This window comes from Vulpes vulpes, chromosome 14 (genome assembly GCF_048418805.1).
Source record: "Vulpes vulpes isolate BD-2025 chromosome 14, VulVul3, whole genome shotgun sequence".
Taxonomy (NCBI): domain Eukaryota; kingdom Metazoa; phylum Chordata; class Mammalia; order Carnivora; family Canidae; genus Vulpes; species Vulpes vulpes.
The window spans coordinates 86,470,948-86,488,005 of record NC_132793.1 but is presented as its reverse complement, the minus strand read 5'-3'; the positions used below and the strand labels follow the sequence as shown (position 1 = coordinate 86,488,005).

Below are 17,058 nucleotides of genomic sequence, written 5' to 3'. Positions count from 1 at the left end.
GGAGGAGACAGCTTCCGGAAGCCTGAGCATGGAGGGGGGCTGGACACCTGGGGTCTTGGGTCCCAGCATCCAAAGCGCACCCCCTCCATTCCCTAAAAAGTAGGCCTGCCTGCCAACCCTTATCAAACTCCGCAAAGGCACAGAGTCTGTGTACTCGGGCTACATACGTTCCTCGGATTTGGGATTCCAAATATCCCCAGGAAATGCAGAAGAAATTTTCAAAGAAGTTGGATTAGATTGTCAGCATCCTCTTCTGATTTAAATAGTCCCAGTTATGTCAACCCCCAGCAGGCTTAATGCTGATCTTCCAAAAACCGGTAAGGGAAGCAAGACCCCAACTGGACTCAGTGCTGCCCTCCTAGCAACGCAGGAGAAACCAGAAGCTGTGACACAAACACCCCTGTTTTGTCAGATCTTGGAGTATGTTTGTCATATGGCCATTACTTATGTGTACATGGAATGTTATAGAAGCTGAGTGAACTATTTATTCAGGGTTTGCTCTAAACCAGGACAGTCTTTCATTGGTTTTTATATCAATGGGAATCCTAATTACTACTGCACAGTGGCAATGAAATACAAATTCTTTCGGCTTAGCCACTGAGGTAAGTAATTCTTTATGGTCACTGGGAGCCTACAGAGGCATATCTTCCACTTCAAAAGAGCAGAAACTGTGATTTAATTCCTCACTAAAAAATCGAAAATCCCTCTGCTGAAAACTCCTCAAGAAATTGGGAGTTGCAGAGAGGCCTTGTATAATATTGATAAATTTGGATTTTAGACCAGTGTTCAGGGGAAAAGGTCTTCTGGGCTTTTAGCCCACCATGAGGTGACACTGCCTTTAACCGATCTTAAAGAGAAGAGAGTTCCAAACAATCCACTTGAAAATAGTTCTGCATGGATGTGGAAGAACTACTTTTTCTGATTTGAGAAACCAGGTTATATTCTATGTCCACATGCTTTTAAATGGTACATATTATGGGACTGTTCCTCAAACCCCTCTTGCTGAAAAAAGTAGATTGGGCCAGAAGCAAAAAAGAAAAAAGAAAAGAAGAAAAGAAAGAAAAGAAAAGAAAAGAAAAAAGAAAAGAAAGAAAAGAAATAAGAAAAGGAAGGAAGGAAGTTAGTTAGTTAGTTGCAGGTGGACTTGGTTTTAATGACAATTTTTGGAGGACATTTGAGTGCTGTACACTTGCTTGGAGAAGAGGGACAAATGTGGAGCTGAATGAGTTCAAACCAAGGGTGAATGGATGAAGGCAAAACCTGGTCATTAACAGGAAACAGCAAAGCTTGCCCCGTCATCCTCTCTGCTGGAAGAAAGTGAGAGTGCCAATAGCAGGAATCCAACAGAGGGCCACCAGACAATAGGGTGGGCATGTTGTGGATGCGGGGGGGGGGGGGGGGGGGGGGGCAATAGCTACCAGCGGGTTAGCTGTGCGGGGGATGCTGCTTACTCCTGGTCCCAGGCTCATGAAGCACTGTCCTATCAGGACCCACCTGGCCAAGTGTGAACAGACCAGGAAAGGGGCCCTCCGCAATGATCCTGGACATTTCCCTGCCTGAAGGGAAGAATAACTCTCTATGGATATAACTGGCGGGTGGCGGGCCTCAGCAGGCTGCAGAGGCTATTTTGAGCTGAATCCTCCTGCTCCCAGCCCCCTTGGGCTCTTTGGATGGCAACCCTGGAGGACCAGGCTGCCATGGATGACAGAGCCTTGCTATAGCTGCACGGAGCTTGTGCAGCCCAGGGGTACGCTGGGCAAACTGCAGGCAAGGGGGCCCTTTCCCTTACAGGGAAGCACAGCCTCACTACAGGTCTGCAAAGCCAGGCCCATCTACTCTGCCTGGAGGCACCCAGCAGAAAGCCGTTATGGCAGAGGGAGTTGGGTGAGTTCCTCCGTCTCCGCCAGCTCAAGGAATCCAAGGAGAAAGCACTGGGCAAAGAGCAAATGTCACAGGGAGTACAGTCTCACTGCAAGAGAAAGGGAGCGCCCAGATGGGCTTCTCTGGCCACGCAGCCAGAAAATGGTGTTCTAGGAGAGGAATGGAAGATTAAATCTCTTGCTGTTTAAGCACCAAGCCTGCACCAAATCAGTGCCTTCCAACACCAAGCATTTGAGGTTCTCTGTATCGGGAAGACCTGGCATTTACAAAATGACCAGGTTTACAAACAAATGACTGGAGGTCAACTTGATTTTTTTTTTTTAAGTTGGTTCCTGCTCCAGAAACTCTTCCCCCACCCCTTTTTTTAAAATACACTCCACATTGGGCGTGGAGCCCAATTTGAGGCCAGAACTAGGAACCTGAGATCAAGACCCGAACTGGAATCAAGAGTCGGATGCCTAACCAAATGAACCACCCAGATGCCCCACAGCAACTCTTCCCAGTGGGGAACGCATCCCATGGGCAAACTGACCTTCTTCTCATCCTGATTTAGTAAATCAGCTTAACAAGTCTTTAAATATCAGAACAATTTAATGAACTTTGTGCAGGAGGCCTAAGCAATAATGCGTCACATGGTCGTATCAAATGCCACATGTAGAAACGTCTGTGTGAAACTAACATCGAGGCATTAACCACGTTCTAGCACAGGAGAGACTACCCAAGAGACTTATAAAAAGGGCAATGATGAGGTTCTTCTGTAAGTGGGCGGTTAAAAGTTTAAAAAAAAAAGCACCTGCGGTTTCGTTCAAAAGCCTACTATATATCTGCCAACGGAAGAGGAAAAAGCTGTTTGCCACGTGATGTGTGCTCCCACCAACAGGACCATCCCCCAGACTGCACGGGACAGAAACACAGGCAAACCCCTCAGCTCCACACACCGCTTTTTTCTTGATTTTAGCAGCCTTTTGCATCCTCTGAGCCGCATGTAAGAGAAGAGAAAAACAGATAAAAGAAGAAAGAAAGGAAAAGAAGGTAGGGCAGCCACATTATTTTGGTCTTGTTGCCAATACCCCAGCCCTATGGCCTGGCCCTTAGAGGAAGCTTCCCCGCCCAGAGGCAGGACAGGTGGGTGGTCATCACTTCAGGGAGCGCTCACGCTGGCCACGAGAAGCCTCAGCACCTGTCCGCTGAGCGCTGCACATCACCAACAACCGTCCAGATCTATGAGGGCAACACCGGGGATAAAAGACGCTGCCCGCAGAGGATCAGGACTGGGGTCTGGGGCAGGAGGGCCCAGGGCTCTGCACTTCTCTTCCCCTGTCCACCATAGTCTCATGCCCAGGCCCCTGCGCCTCCATAAAGAAGGTCAGTGCATGGTAAGGACACTGGTGAGACCCCTGATGTGGTTTCTCACCCCACGGGGGCTTGCAGCATCTACAGACCCCGTCCTGCCCAGAGGGGGCACCTCCTCGGACCACCGCGCCCTTCCCTCCCCACCCCATTAGTTTTGCTGACTTGGCCTTATCCACCCCCTGCCCAGATGCACCCACTTTTCACAACCAGGCGACTCAGGATGTATGTACCCAGAGCCGCATATATGGCAGAGTTTTCCTTGAGGTCATGAATTCAAATGACATGAGATTTCTTTGTTTCCACTTTCTGAGAGCACCGTGGTGCCAACGATACACATATCATCAAAATGTGACTGGGGAATGCATCCCAACATGTTTTATGAGTGGAATGCTGTGGAACAGTCATCCTTTAAAAACTGTTTCCAGGGGCCAAGTGGTGTTTCCTCATGAAGGAGCCAGCTGCATCGGCCCCGCAGCCCTGCCACAGCATTCTTCCAGACAAGCCAATGCTGCCCTTGGCCTCGGCCAGACACCCCAGGCCTTCCTGCTCTGTGTGGAGGGCTTTGGGGTCCCTCTCTCCCACTCCAGCATCCCGCCACCCCCAACAAAGTGAACCAGGGCTCCACTGAGCCCACCAGTACCTTGACCCGGCTGACGGCCTCCTGTGCCTGCATCATTCTGATGTTTTTGGAAGGGTTACGTTCCGAGAGCAGCTGCGTGGACCCCAGATAGTTGGCAGCAAAGATGATCCCATCAATGAGGTCTTCTGGTTCACAGGGCCCTGGAACTAAAGAGGGCACAGTTGGGATCTTCCCAGAGGACAAAGGAACATGGCCTCAGGGGAATGTAAGACAAGGGCTGACCCACCTCCCACCTGCAGCCTGCAGAGGGAGGCCGGTCTGCTTCCCTCCTTGCTGCACGGCGGTGCATGGTGCAAGTACCTACACAAAACCAACATCCAGGCCAGAAAAGTCCACATGCATGGCTCAGGAGGACACCTCCTGGACCTCGGGCAGCTGTCACTCAGGGCACCTCAGTCTCCAAGGTGACAACCATGTGTTGCAACCCCAGGGATGCACTTTCCCAAACTAGGCACCATTCCCATGCCGCCCCAGAGCCCTCCGAACTCAGGACCCGCTACACTCCAGTTCTTCTGGGGCCTCTTCCTCTGCTGCTCTGCTGCAGGGGTCTGGTCCCATTACACATCTAGGTGGGGTCCCCCCTCCATCCCACACACCTCCACCTGCTGCCTCTAGATCAGTGCTGTTGATGGGACTCTCTGCCAGAATATAGAATGTTCTATCTTGGTGCCGTTTAATAGGGGAACCCCTAGCCACATGTGGTTTTTGAGTGCTTGAACTGTGGCTCTCGCAAGAGGAAATGAGTTTTTAAATCTTATGAAATCAAATTAATCTACATGGAAATAGTCGCACATGGCTAGTGGCTCCTGGCCCGGGCAGTCAGCAGTAGGGAAGATGAGCGGATCTTTTCTGCGAGGGGCTAGATGGAAAATCTCTTGGGCTTTGGGTCTGTGTGAAATTAGTCACCTCTGCATCCACAGGACAAGAGCAGGCACAAGCAATCTGTTCTATGAGTAGGCACCACTGTGCTCCAGTAAAACTTTATACACAAAACTGGGTGGCTGGAGAATTTGGGCCAGGGTCCATCATCTGTAACCTGTGGACCATTACTCGGCCTTCCTCTGAGACCCACCACCTCCCCCACCATGTCACTGTTTCTTCCCTCTCCCGGCCCACCTCTGGCCAGACCCTCCTTCTGAGAGACCTTGGCTCAGGCTCTCAGGCTCCTCCTCTGTCCAGTGTCCACAGGGGTAATGGTCCTGTGGTTCCCTGGTCCCCACGGCCAGCAGTCCCCTCCTGGTCCCTCCCCTCAGCCAGATGTTCTATATTCTCACCTCTGACTCATTCTGCTTCTAAAAGCATCAACTTGCCTAGCTTGGATGATGCTGTCTACCAGTTCCATAACATGAGCCCAGCACCCTCAACTCCCTGCCCCATGCCCCACCTGTCAGCCCCAGGGAAGTGGTGCAACGCCAACCACCTGTTACCAGGTACCTGCAGCTAGAAAGAGCTGGAGTCACCCAACAAGGCAGGTCGATTCCATTACAAATTCATGGGCCAGGATGTCCTCAAAACTTGTTGGTCACCCTGAAAGGTTCTTCTGAGAGGCACCCCCTCTCCCTCTGTGCAAGCACCATGTCATATTTTTCCTCATTTTCTTGAACTTCCAGCTGCCCCTCCCTTGGCTATACCTGCAGAGCATCACCTTCACACCCCATGTGGCAGGTGTCTGTCTGAGCAGGCCTCCATCCTACTGTTCTGTGCAGTGGTGGGTTCCCCCTAGGATCCCTGATATCCCATCCCTCTCTGGACCAAGTCCTATCAGTTGGGTCTTCCCATGGCTTTAAAATATCCTCCAGCATCTCCAGGCAGGTTCAAAAGCCTCCTTCACCACATCCCTGACTCCAGTGGGGCCCCCTCCCTCCTCCTTCCAGAAGGCAAATGTCCAGAAAGAACTGCCTATTTGGCTGGCACCCCTTCCCCAGCACATCCCCACCTCGCTGTTAGCTCCCTGCTCCCACGCCACCAATGATAACACCATGTGTTATCACCTCAGTGCCCTCATGTCCATGGCGCCTGGTGGTCACTGGGTCACCATGGCCCCCCCTTCCTGAGATACATCTGCCTAGCTGGTCAGTCACTCAGTCTCTTCCTCCCTCTCTGGCTGTTCCTTCTGGGCTCCCTGCAGGCTTGGCCTCCCCCACGGGGCCACTGAATGCTCACAATCTGGGAACTTGGTGCTGGTGATGGGTACTTAGTTCTCTGAACCCCAAACCCACATACTCAACAGCCCAAAGCAAAGCCTGGATCCTCCTCCACCTCAATCTGGGCACTGAACCTGGCTCCTCATCTCAGACACCACCACCTTCCCAGCTACACAGGCCTTCACCCCCAAATCCAACCCATCCCCAAGTGCTGTCCACTTTGCTACCACACCAATCCTGTGTCTACCTTCCTCGGGTTCAGCCACCACACTCTCATTCCACCCTGGACATGAGGACAGCCTTCAATTGGCCCATGTGAGCTGCAACAGACTGTTCATGTCCCTCCTAAAGTCCTGTGTCAAAGCTCTAACCCCCACTGCGATGGTATGAGAAGTATGACCTCTGGGAGGTGATCTGGGAGGCCAGGAGGGTGGGACTCTCAGGAATGGGATCAGTGCCCCTACAGCAGGGACCCTCTGCCTGCTTATAGCAGGGACCCCCTGCCTGCTTCCTGCCACATGTGGACACAGAGACAAGGCTGTATGTAACCCCGAGGGGGGCTGTCACCGGAATCCAACCATGTGGGTTCCCCGGCCTGGGACTCTGTCCTCCACAAGTATGAGAAATAACTGTATGTTGTTTATCAACTCCCCAGTCTCTGGTGCTTTGTTATAGCAGCTGGACTAAGATGGGAATCTTCTACCCACAGTCCACTCCCCCTGCTGCCATGAGAGGGTCCTTCTAGATGGGAGATTTGATCTTTTTTCCTCCCCTGCTGCAAACTTCACGGGGCCTCTCATTCTCTCGGGACACAGCATCCCTGTTCAGTGGTATGTGTGTGAGAGCACAAGGAAAGTTTCGCTGGTCTCTGTCACCCACATCATCAGACCCCCCAAGCCTGGGCCCCTGGCTCTGGCCCACAGGCCCACCCCAGGCAGCTTGGGCACTGGGAGCCTAGTGAGTGGCCTGCAGTGAGCAGGCTGTCACCCCAAAAGGCGACCCCGCAGCTTCCCTGATGCCAGGCCGATGACACTAGATTCAGGGCAAGCCTCCTAAATGGCTCTCTGAAACCTTAGTTCTCTTCAAGCCACAGGAGTAAATGGCACGAGGGGAGGTGCCTAGAGGAAACCTGTGCATTAGGCTTTCACCACAACAAAGTCCAGCTCTGTGGACTTGCTGTTAGAGCTCCAAAGCTGGTCCTAGTATGTGGCCACTGGCCTCAGCTGCCAGCCTCAGGACCCGTACCCGGGGGCACGCACATCAGACTCATGCACGGGGAACTACTCCTGTGTCTTTCTCACCTGCACCACAGCTCCCGCTAAAGCCAATTTTATAAAGTGCTTTAGAACAAGGCGAAGTATTCTGACTTTGGAAAGGAATCTGTTAGTAATAACAGGCCCCGGCAGGTACCAACTTAGGATGCCTCATGTCCTGCCCCACAGAACTGTGGGGGGCCTCCCATCATGAAACTGCTGCCCTGGAGACGCCCTCCTTTTCTCCCCACTGACCCTGGCAGCCTCCCCAGCAGCACTCAGAGGATGCACCCCTTCCTCCTGGGTGCTCCAGTGATTTACTCCAGGGATCTTGGATGATGCTTCTGGAAGCCTCTACCAAAGCCTCAGGGAACCACAGCCCAGGCCTCCTCTCTCAGCATACCAGCCCTGTCTGCAGAAGCCACTGATTCCCTCTCAATGGATACCCTGGTGATCTCCACAGTCTGCTGGCAAAGTCTCTCCCCAAGCCTGAAGCCCCTCCCCCAGCCCCAACTCCGATATCTGTGTCTGGAGAAAAGAAGCATCTCCTGCTACAGAAGTGAGTGAAGGGGTCCTTTCGAGAGCCATGGGTTGGGTCAGAGAGACATGAGAAAGCAGGGCCCCTTTCCTTTGGTAGCCACATTGAGCCTGTGTCTGAGGAGTGGACAGCTGCCCCTCCCCATGGTCTCCCCACCACATCCATTTCTCTGGGAAAGCTCTTCCCACCCAGCTGACATTGCTGGGCCTGGGGGAGGTTGCCTGTGATGGCAGAGATGAAGTGCTCCATGGCCTCGGGGTAGAAGTCAACAAAAGTCAAGGGGGGTAGGAGTCAGCAAAAGTCATACAATGAGGTGCCTCCTGCAGGCCGGCACTTTAAATTGCCAGGACAGGAATCCAAGAAGGGGATCTGAGGGCCTGAGTGGGGAGTGAACTTTGGGCCTGAGGGCTGGGGGTGGGAGGGATGTGGGGGGGTGGAAGGCAGGGGTTGGGGCAAGGTACAATGGAGGGCCCATGGGGCACCCTAGCTTCCTGGCAGCTTTATAGGCTCATCCTTTCTGTGTTTAAGAGATACCCAAGAAAAGCACAAGAACCCCCAACACATGTTCAAATCAGGCATTTCTCATCCCATTATTAGGGCAAGTAGCCAGGTGGGCTGGTGCCTTCTCTCCTAGCACAGTCCACCCACATTCCTCTCGGGGTACCCACTCTGGTTTGGTGGGAGAACCCTCCTGCCGCAGGTATCTGGGCAGTGGGACCTCAGGGCCAAGGTCCTCTGAGGGCTCCTCCCAGGCCCTCCCACCTCACCAAAGTCCATCAAGGATCAACACGTCCTTGCTGCCCCAACACACACACATGAACCCATACACGAGCACACACACTCATGCATGCACACGTGAATGTCTGCAAAACTTCTCATACAGGGGCCGTGGCTGTGGCTGTGACCCCCCCAGGGCCACACCTCCTAACTGCACTGATGCACCTACTGGGGATTCCAGATGAAGTGCCCACCACGGCACCAGGGCCTGAACATACAATGAGGTGCCTTCTGCAGGCCGGCACTTTAAATTGCCAAGGTAATAAAGTACCTACATTACTACAGGCCCAGATACAAGAGAACGATGAGTCCTGCAGACAATGTTGAGATCTGAGGGGAAGGTGATCCTGGCAGCAGGTAGCCCGGCACCCTATATTCCCAGAGTGTGGCCCTGCCCTATGACCAGCTTCTTCACCCTCATGCGGGGAGCAACAGGGGAGCCCACCGCTGCAGGCAGGCCTCTCACAAAACCAAAGACAAGAAGTGCCACCCAGGAGAAAGGCCCCACTTCTGAGCCTGCAACTCCCCAGGGCTCTGACCCCAGGCCCACTCGCTCCAGGGCCCATGCATGATGCAGTAAGGCAGGACCAGGGCTTCGCAGGGGACCAGGCACAGAGCAGAGCTCACCAAGTCATGCTGCCACGAGGAGTATTTCAATATTGCAACAAGAACTCGGGGTATCTGTGCGGGGCGGAGTGGGGAACCAACTGTCCCTCCCAATTCTACAGAGGGAAGGCACCTGCCCCTCCCCCTCCACCTGTCACTGTGGAGGACCAGGCCACATCCTGAAGGCCGGAACAGCCATGACAAGGATGGGGACTAAGACAACCCTCTCTCAGAGAGTTGGGTCAACAAAGCAAACAAAAAAAGCAAGGGCTTTTCAGACAATGCGAAATAGGAGGCAGGAAGCAAAACCCAGTGTGAGGTGACAGGGACGCAGTCCAGATCTGATGAGGAAGGGGAAGCCAAGGTGAACAGAGACCCGAATGATACAAAGGAAGATAGAGATACTTGAAAAGGAATGTGTTTTCTGGGGAGTTCTGTGAAAATAACAGCCTCACAGGGTCCCAGATGTATGAAGGGAGGCAGGAACAGCCTTCCAGGGTCAGACAGAGTCTCCCCAGGGATCCAGACACATGCCGGAGCCTGAGTCCTTCCACCTGCCCTGCTCAAAAAGGCTTTGTGCCCTTGGGACAGTAATATCTCTCTCTCTCTCTCTCTCTCTCTCTCTCTCTCCCTCTCTCTCTCAGTCTCTCTGTCTGTCTGTCTGTCTGTCTCTCTCTCTCTCTCTCTCTCTTTCTGGCCTCAATTTACTCACCAGCAAAATGGGATGAGGGGGAACTCCTCTTAGGGGTTTTGCAAAGGTAAGAGTAAAAGGATGAGGTTCATAAATGCTAAAAGCATATAAAGTACAAGGCATAAGTTAATGAATTCTTAGCTTTTATTTGCACCTAACTCAAAGGACACATCATAGCACTTCACGGAGGCAGGGCCTCAGGCACCAGATGAGGGAGGCAGTGGCAGTGACAAGTGGCAGTATCCAAGGCTGGCAGATGTGCTTACATGGCCTTGTGGGCGTGCTGCATGACAGCACACTGAGGCTCAGAGGACAAAGGGATGCCACGGTCACACTGATATTAAGGGACAAAGTAGGACCAGACCAATTGTAGGTGGCCTCCGCCATCATCAACATGGGGAACCCCCTGGCTGCAGGTACAAAATGGTGCAAGTCTCTTCCAACCCTGTACCCAAAGGGGTAGTGGGAGGTGGCAGGTCATTTAAAACATCCGAAGCGGAAGTCACGTGAGGATGGAAGGAGTGACAGAAGAAGATCCCAAGCAGCTCCTCTGTTCCTGGAATCATGTTCAGAGCCTGAGAAGCCTGCAGAGTCCCCAACCTCATCTGAGTGATTCTGCCTCAATGGACCTGGAGTGGGGTCTGGGAATGTGCACTACACACATCCCTCAGGTCACACTGAAGAGCACCCCCTTTGGATGCTCACCCTGAGCACCTTGGACAGCTCACCAGACCTTTCTAAAGTTCATATCCTGATCTCTAGCACACAAGCACTCCCCTCTTCCCTGCCATCTTAGGAGCAAAGTCCTCTGAGAGGTCAGAGGTCTTGCCAAGGGCAAGGCACCTGACTGCTCCTTCCATCTTCCTCTCTTGGTCCTTGCTCTGTAGGACCCCCTCCAGCTAGCCACGGCTGGCATCACCAAAGGAGAGGAGGGGGGCGGGGGACGGCTGCAGAATGGGGAAGGGAGTGGAAGGAGAAATCTCTCCCTGTCCATCCATCAGCCACCTTGATGTGTGCACTGCAGATGCAATGGCACTTGTCACCGAGGCAAAGGCCCGTGTCACCCCTCCCCCCAGAGGGAAAGGGGACTGCCAATCACACCCTCCTCCCTGCCCTTCAGGGCGTCTTACTAAAGTATGTCCATTTTGATTGTCTTATGCGATCTTCTCCTCCGGCCTCATCCTCTCCAGGGAGTGTAGTGCCAAGTGCCTGTCAATTACTGAGGGTCACCCCACAGCAGGACCCAAGCCACTGTCTTGCCTGCAGTGACCATGACTGACCAGTAGATGGTGGCGCTTGCATTCTGCAGGGAAGTCTGGGTGGTGCCAGCAGCCCACACCCACAGCAGCACCCAGGGCCAGGGCAGGGGCCAGGGTCCTCAAGCCCTGTGTGTAGGCTGGGAGTCGAATGGCATTCCGTGGAACCCATCCCTGAGAGTGAGAGTCAGGCCTTGCCTTTTGAACAGACTCCCACCTCTGAGGCCACTGTCCTTTGACTCTCTCCCCTTGCCAGTTCCCAGGATGACGTTGCACAGCTTGCCAGACCTTTCTAAAGTTCATATCCTGTTTCAGCTTCCATCCCTGAGTTGATTATTAAAAGCTGGCTCCATCTCCCTCTCCTTGAGTGAGCCCCACCAAGTCTGGGGGAACAGACCCCCGTGTGCAAAGGGCACCCCATCCTGGGCAGCGGGATCCAGCACCAGCACCCATGGACACCTGCTCCCTGGGAAGAGGCCAATGGAAGATTCAGGTCTTTGTTACAACTCCAAAAGATGCCCACCTCCGCTGCCCATCTGCCAAAGGTTCTTGTCATTTCTGCCTTGGTTCTTTTTTCAAAAAGGAAACAATACAAAACGGTGCCTCCAGCATCCTGCCTGTCAGACCCACTCCCACTTGCACACTTATTATGAAGCAGAGAAGAGTAGCCGGTGTGGGGAGGCAAGTATCACAGACAAAGCTCTCAACTCCAATCATGAAATGCAGAACCAAAAATCAAACAGCTTCATTACAATACAAAAGCAGCTCACCCTACATATCAGCATAAATTGTTCTTACTTGGCTCAACCCTTGAACTAACCCTATGCCAAGACCACCAGAGGGAGACAGAACGATAAAAGAATAAAGAGAGGTTTAATGGCAATCCTACTTCCCCAAGAGACTGATTTCTCCTTTTTGTTTTCTTGTTGTGACATATATCATATAAACATAAGTGTATGCAGAATGAATCTGCATGGTTTGGACATGAAGAACAGGGTGCACCAACCTCCTTCCTCCTGGAGGAAGCCTCCATTTGAAACGTCTATTGGAGGGACACCTGGGTGACTTGGGGATGGGGATTCTGGGAGAGTCTAGATGCAAGAACCTGAGAATCTTCCAAAGAAGCTCAGGAGGCAGGTGGGCTCAGAGGTCCTGATAAACTTCCTGTGACTACCAGGTGAAGCTGCAGACACAGAAGAATCAGCAGGGAGAGAGGGGGCTGAGTGGGGAGAGGTACCAGGACCCAGCTCTGCCGAGCTCCAGCACTCTGTTCCCTAGGGGGCATGCCCAGCTGTGCCTATGCTGGCAGGAGGAGAAAGGAGGCCTCGTGCTTCTGCAGAGGTGCACAGTGACCAGGAAGCCAGCAGTGACCTCAGAGAGCAGCTTCAGAGCACAGCAGGGCAGGAGCCAGCCAGAGGGTTGCAGAGTGTAGGGGAGGTGTGCAGAACGATGCCACCGTTCCCAAAGAAGAAGAAGAAAGCAGAGTAGTGGCTATGGATACATGCAGGCTGGCACAGATGCACTCAGAAGCCAGCAGAGGGGAGAGTGGAAGACATCAAATTAGGTGAGGTTCAAAAGCACAGAGAGGGACCTAGTCTCAGCTGGAAGGAGGGTCCACAGCTCTGAGGGAACAGGACAGGGAGCGAGGGCTAGGAGCAGGCCAAGTGCCAAGGCCATGTGTCGGGCGAGCCACCAAAATTAGCGCAAGAGCTGGCCTAGGGGAGGTGTGGCAAGAGTGGGTGAGGAGGCAGGAGGAGATGAATCTCAGAGTTGTGAAATCAGACCTCAGATCAGACCTTCTACCCACAGACCTAGGGTGTGGTCTCACAGCTCTGGCATGGCTCCACCTGCCCTGAATACCATCCCTGCCACCTCGGCACCAGCCTGTGTCAGAGCCAGGCACTGCCGTGAGCTGACCTGTACCTCCAAGAAGCCCCTGTTAAAGGTGATCCTATAAGAAAGGCTGATATAAAGGAGAAGACACTGTCTAGAAACCAGAGTCCTAGAACATTCACCAGGGAGAAGGCCTGCCTGGGGCTACAGGACAGGCTGGGTCATCACTGAAGGAAAGGATCTGAAAGTTCTACCATGTGGTACATTAGACACCCAACAAGCGAGATGAAGTCACTGGCTGCCAAGAGGAAGAGAAAGAGTCACGCAAGGTCAAAGTCAAGCTACTTGCAGTGGACAGATGTGTCCAAGGCAGATCCTAAATATAAGTTTGTACCTGGGAGAATTTCATCCCAGTAAAAGCAGAATGAATATAAAAACTGGCCCAAAACAGGGAAAGGCACAGGCATAAAGCTGCTCACGGCAGCACTATTTATAAGACCCAAACCCTGGCAACCACCCAAATGTTCCCACATAGGGGACATCCATCCTCACAATGGGCATCCAAACATCACAAAGTACCTCTAGGTACTGCCCTGCATTGCGTGGAACTCTGGCACAATCTCCAGGGTTTAGTGTGAAGTGTAAAAAGCAAGATGGACAAAAGGGTGTTAACTCATTAACATTCACCTAAGGGGAAGATTTAACTAAGATAATAAAAGTATGAAAAATGTTAAAACTGGTTATCACTAGAGGGAGGAAAGGATTTGGGAGGTGGGGTAATAGGGTGGGAAACTAGACACCTTGATATACACCCCGTTCTGTACACTTGACTTTAGAATCATGTGAGTATTTTCTATAATTATAAAACAAAACTCAATGAAAAAAGCAAATTCCTAAGGGGAAAAAATGCATCTAAATATGTATGCAGTGGTGACATGGTAATGAAGAGAACTATTCTGAAAGATTTTTAAGACAGTAATTTGACAGTACATCCCTCCTGGACTATTCTCTGAAGACCAAAGTCAATGCAAATGAATCTTGAATTGTATCTATAAACATATGTCCTTGGTGATGTTGGTCTTGTTATTCTGAGACTATTGTATGACTGATGAAATAAAACAAATGCAGAATGCTGTTGGTGTCCTTGAGACCAGGTATTTGGGGCATAGGAATAAAAACCCTATGGTCCCGACAATATGAATTCTGATCCATTTTATCTTAAAATCAGTATGAACCATGACACAGTCTATCCTAAAAACATATAGGATATTAGTTACCTATATGCATGCATAGCAAATTATCCGAAAACTTAACAGCTTAAAACAACAAATATTTACTATCTTAGTTCCTGTGGGCAGAACGTTTCTGGGTCGGGGGCTCTCCTAGGGCTGCAGCCATTTAGAACAGGGGAAGTTCCACTTCCAAGTTCACTGATGAGGCTGTTGGCCAGAGTAAGAGAGGTCAATGGGACCTAGATTTCTCAACCGGGTTTCAAATGGAGGCTTCTGCTATTTCATATACTAACATAAAGGTAAATTTAATGCGTGCCAAATAAAAATTCCAGTAGGAATTCTTACTGTGTAACTAGAAAAACTAATTCTAAATGTTCTATGGAAAAATAAATACACAAGAGGACCTGGGGAAGTTCTGAACAGAAATAATGGTGACAGAAGGCAGAAATTAGCCTTGCAGGTAATAAAATGCACTATAAATCCCCAGTTAAATAAAGCCGCTTGGTCCTGGAACCTCAGTGGAGATCCAGAAACAAACCTAGGTGTATATGCTAATTTGTTATATGATAAATGCAGCAGTTCATAAAAGTTCTAGAAGGAAAAACATAATGTAAGAGTGCTGGGGTGCCAGGGTGGCTCAGTTGTTGAACATCAGACTCTTGATTTTGGTTCAGGTTGTGGTCTCACGGTTGTGGGATCGAGTCCTGTGTAGCTCCATGCTCAGCACAGACTATGAGGTACTGGCTCTCTCTCTGCCTCTGCCCTTCCTTCCACTCCCATGCACACTTCCTCCCCCTGTCCCAAATAAATAGTCTTTTTAAAAAAGAGTGTCAAGTTCATACTAATCTCAAAAACTTAGTAATTTCAAAGGAAAAAGATTAATATAGTGTATTCCATAAAATGTTCAGCAAAGTAAAAATATGGAGGGATTTCTGAGTGGCTCAAAGCAACTGGGCTGAGCAACTGACTCTTGATTTCAGCTCAGGTCATGATCTCAGAGCTGTGGGATCAAGATCCTTGTGGGGATCCGTGCTGAGCATGGAGCCTGCTTAAAATTTTCTCTCTCTCTCTTTCTCTCTCTCCTTCTGCCCCTTCCCCGTTCCCTGCTCATGCCCACTCTTGCACTCTCTGTCTAAAAAATAATAATAAAATAACATGCATTTTTTAAAAACGTAAAAATATGGAGGCTCCTTAAAAGTTAAAAATGGAACCAGTCTACAACCCAATGATTGCAGTACCAGGTATTTATGGAAAGAATACAAAAATACTAATTCAATGGGATATACATACCCTAATGTTTATAGTAGCATTATCTACAATAGCCTAACTATGGAAGCAGCCCAAGTGTCCATCAACAGATGAAGGGATAAAGTAGAGGTGGTGTATATTTATGTATGTGTATATATATATGATATATATAATTGAATATTATTCAGCCATAAAAAATGAAATCTTGCCATTTGCAATGACATGGATGGGGCTAGAGAGTACATTGCTAAGTGAAATAAATCAGAGAAAGGCAAATACCATATGATTTCATTCATATGTGGAATTTAAGGAAAAAAAAACAGATTCAGCAAAGGGAAAAAGAGAGGTAAACCAAGAAACAGATTCTAAACTGTAGAGAACAAACTGATGGTTGCTAGAGGGGAAATGGGTGGGGGGATGGGGAAAACAGGTGATAGGGACTAGGGAGGGCACATGTTATGATAAGCACCAGGTATTGTATGGAAGTGTTGAGTCACTATACTGTACACCTGAAATTAATATTACACTGTATGTTAACTGGAGTTTAAATTAAAACTGTAAAAAAATGCAAAAATGTCAAAAGATGACGGTAGCTTGGAGAAAACTTTTACAATATAAATCAGAAGGCAAATTTCCTTTATATGTAAAGAACAGTGCAAATCGATAAGTGCAAAACTCCGACAGAAGAGTGGGCAAAGGAAACAGACAATGCATAGGAAAATAAACACAAATGCCTATAAACATGTGAAATAGCATTTGGCTTCACTTCTGATGGAAGATATGTGTGTAAAATCAACAACACACCACTTTCCATCCATGAGCCTAGCTAAGATCAAACAGTTGGATGGCATACAGTGTTGGTGAAGCAGCACTCTCACACAACTGAAGGTGGTGTAACCCGTCTCCCTCTTGGGCTGTTTCTATCCAAGTCGGTGTGTTGCTGGCCTGTAACCCTGCTCTATCTAGGACCAGCTTCTGTGAAGGCACACACACATGAAGACGGAAACACATCCATGAGGCTCCTTACTGCTGCAATGACTAGAAGCAACCAAGTAGTCCATAGGGGACTCACTAATAATACCCATCATATGGCCATGAACCTGAATCCTGGGGAGCCACTTACTAATTAGGTGGTCCTATAGTAAGCTTATCTCTAAGAGGTACCAAGAAATGAAAAAGCAAAGTGCATACCCACGTGTCTAAGTGTAATACCTATCTTAAGAAGAGGATCTATAGTTTTGTATATGTCCAATATATTTCTGGAAGGATTCATAAGAGACTTAAGAGTAGCTTCTATTGTAGAGAGGGCTTAGGGGTCTGGGATATACAGAGAGAAAAGTGTGAAAAGTACAGGGATGTGCAGATAGAGAAAGGATTTCCAGGGTAGAATAAATTTTTAATTATTATGGCCTCTGGCTTGTTCTAAGCACTGTTCAGAAATATCTTAACAAATCTCTACTGAATAAAGGTTTCTATTTTAACATCTTTCTAATCCCTATTCACGACTCCATTTGGACAAGATCAAACATTGTAAAAAAAAAAAAAAAAAGGAAAGTCATTTTGGTTTTCATAACCTCTCTTTAGAATGCTCTGGGTCTCCCCAGTC

The 17,058-nt window shown here is 49.9% G+C and overlaps 1 protein-coding gene across 3 annotated transcripts in view; it reads right to left on the bottom strand.

Annotated features, from left to right (window-relative positions):
- The window catches only part of APBA2 (amyloid beta precursor protein binding family A member 2), a 246,621-nt gene that overhangs the window by 20,558 nt on the left and 209,005 nt on the right, over positions 1–17,058 (bottom strand). For 2 of the 3 annotated variants that reach the window (XM_072737070.1, XM_072737071.1), the window contains 2 exons: positions 3,875–4,020; positions 2,820–2,855 (listed from right to left, as the gene is read on the bottom strand). In XM_072737070.1, the coding sequence (XP_072593171.1) occupies positions 2,820–2,855; positions 3,875–4,020 (182 nt within the window). The remainder of the gene's footprint in view (positions 1–2,819; positions 2,856–3,874; positions 4,021–17,058) is intronic. The other variant, XM_072737067.1, reaches the window with a different exon arrangement.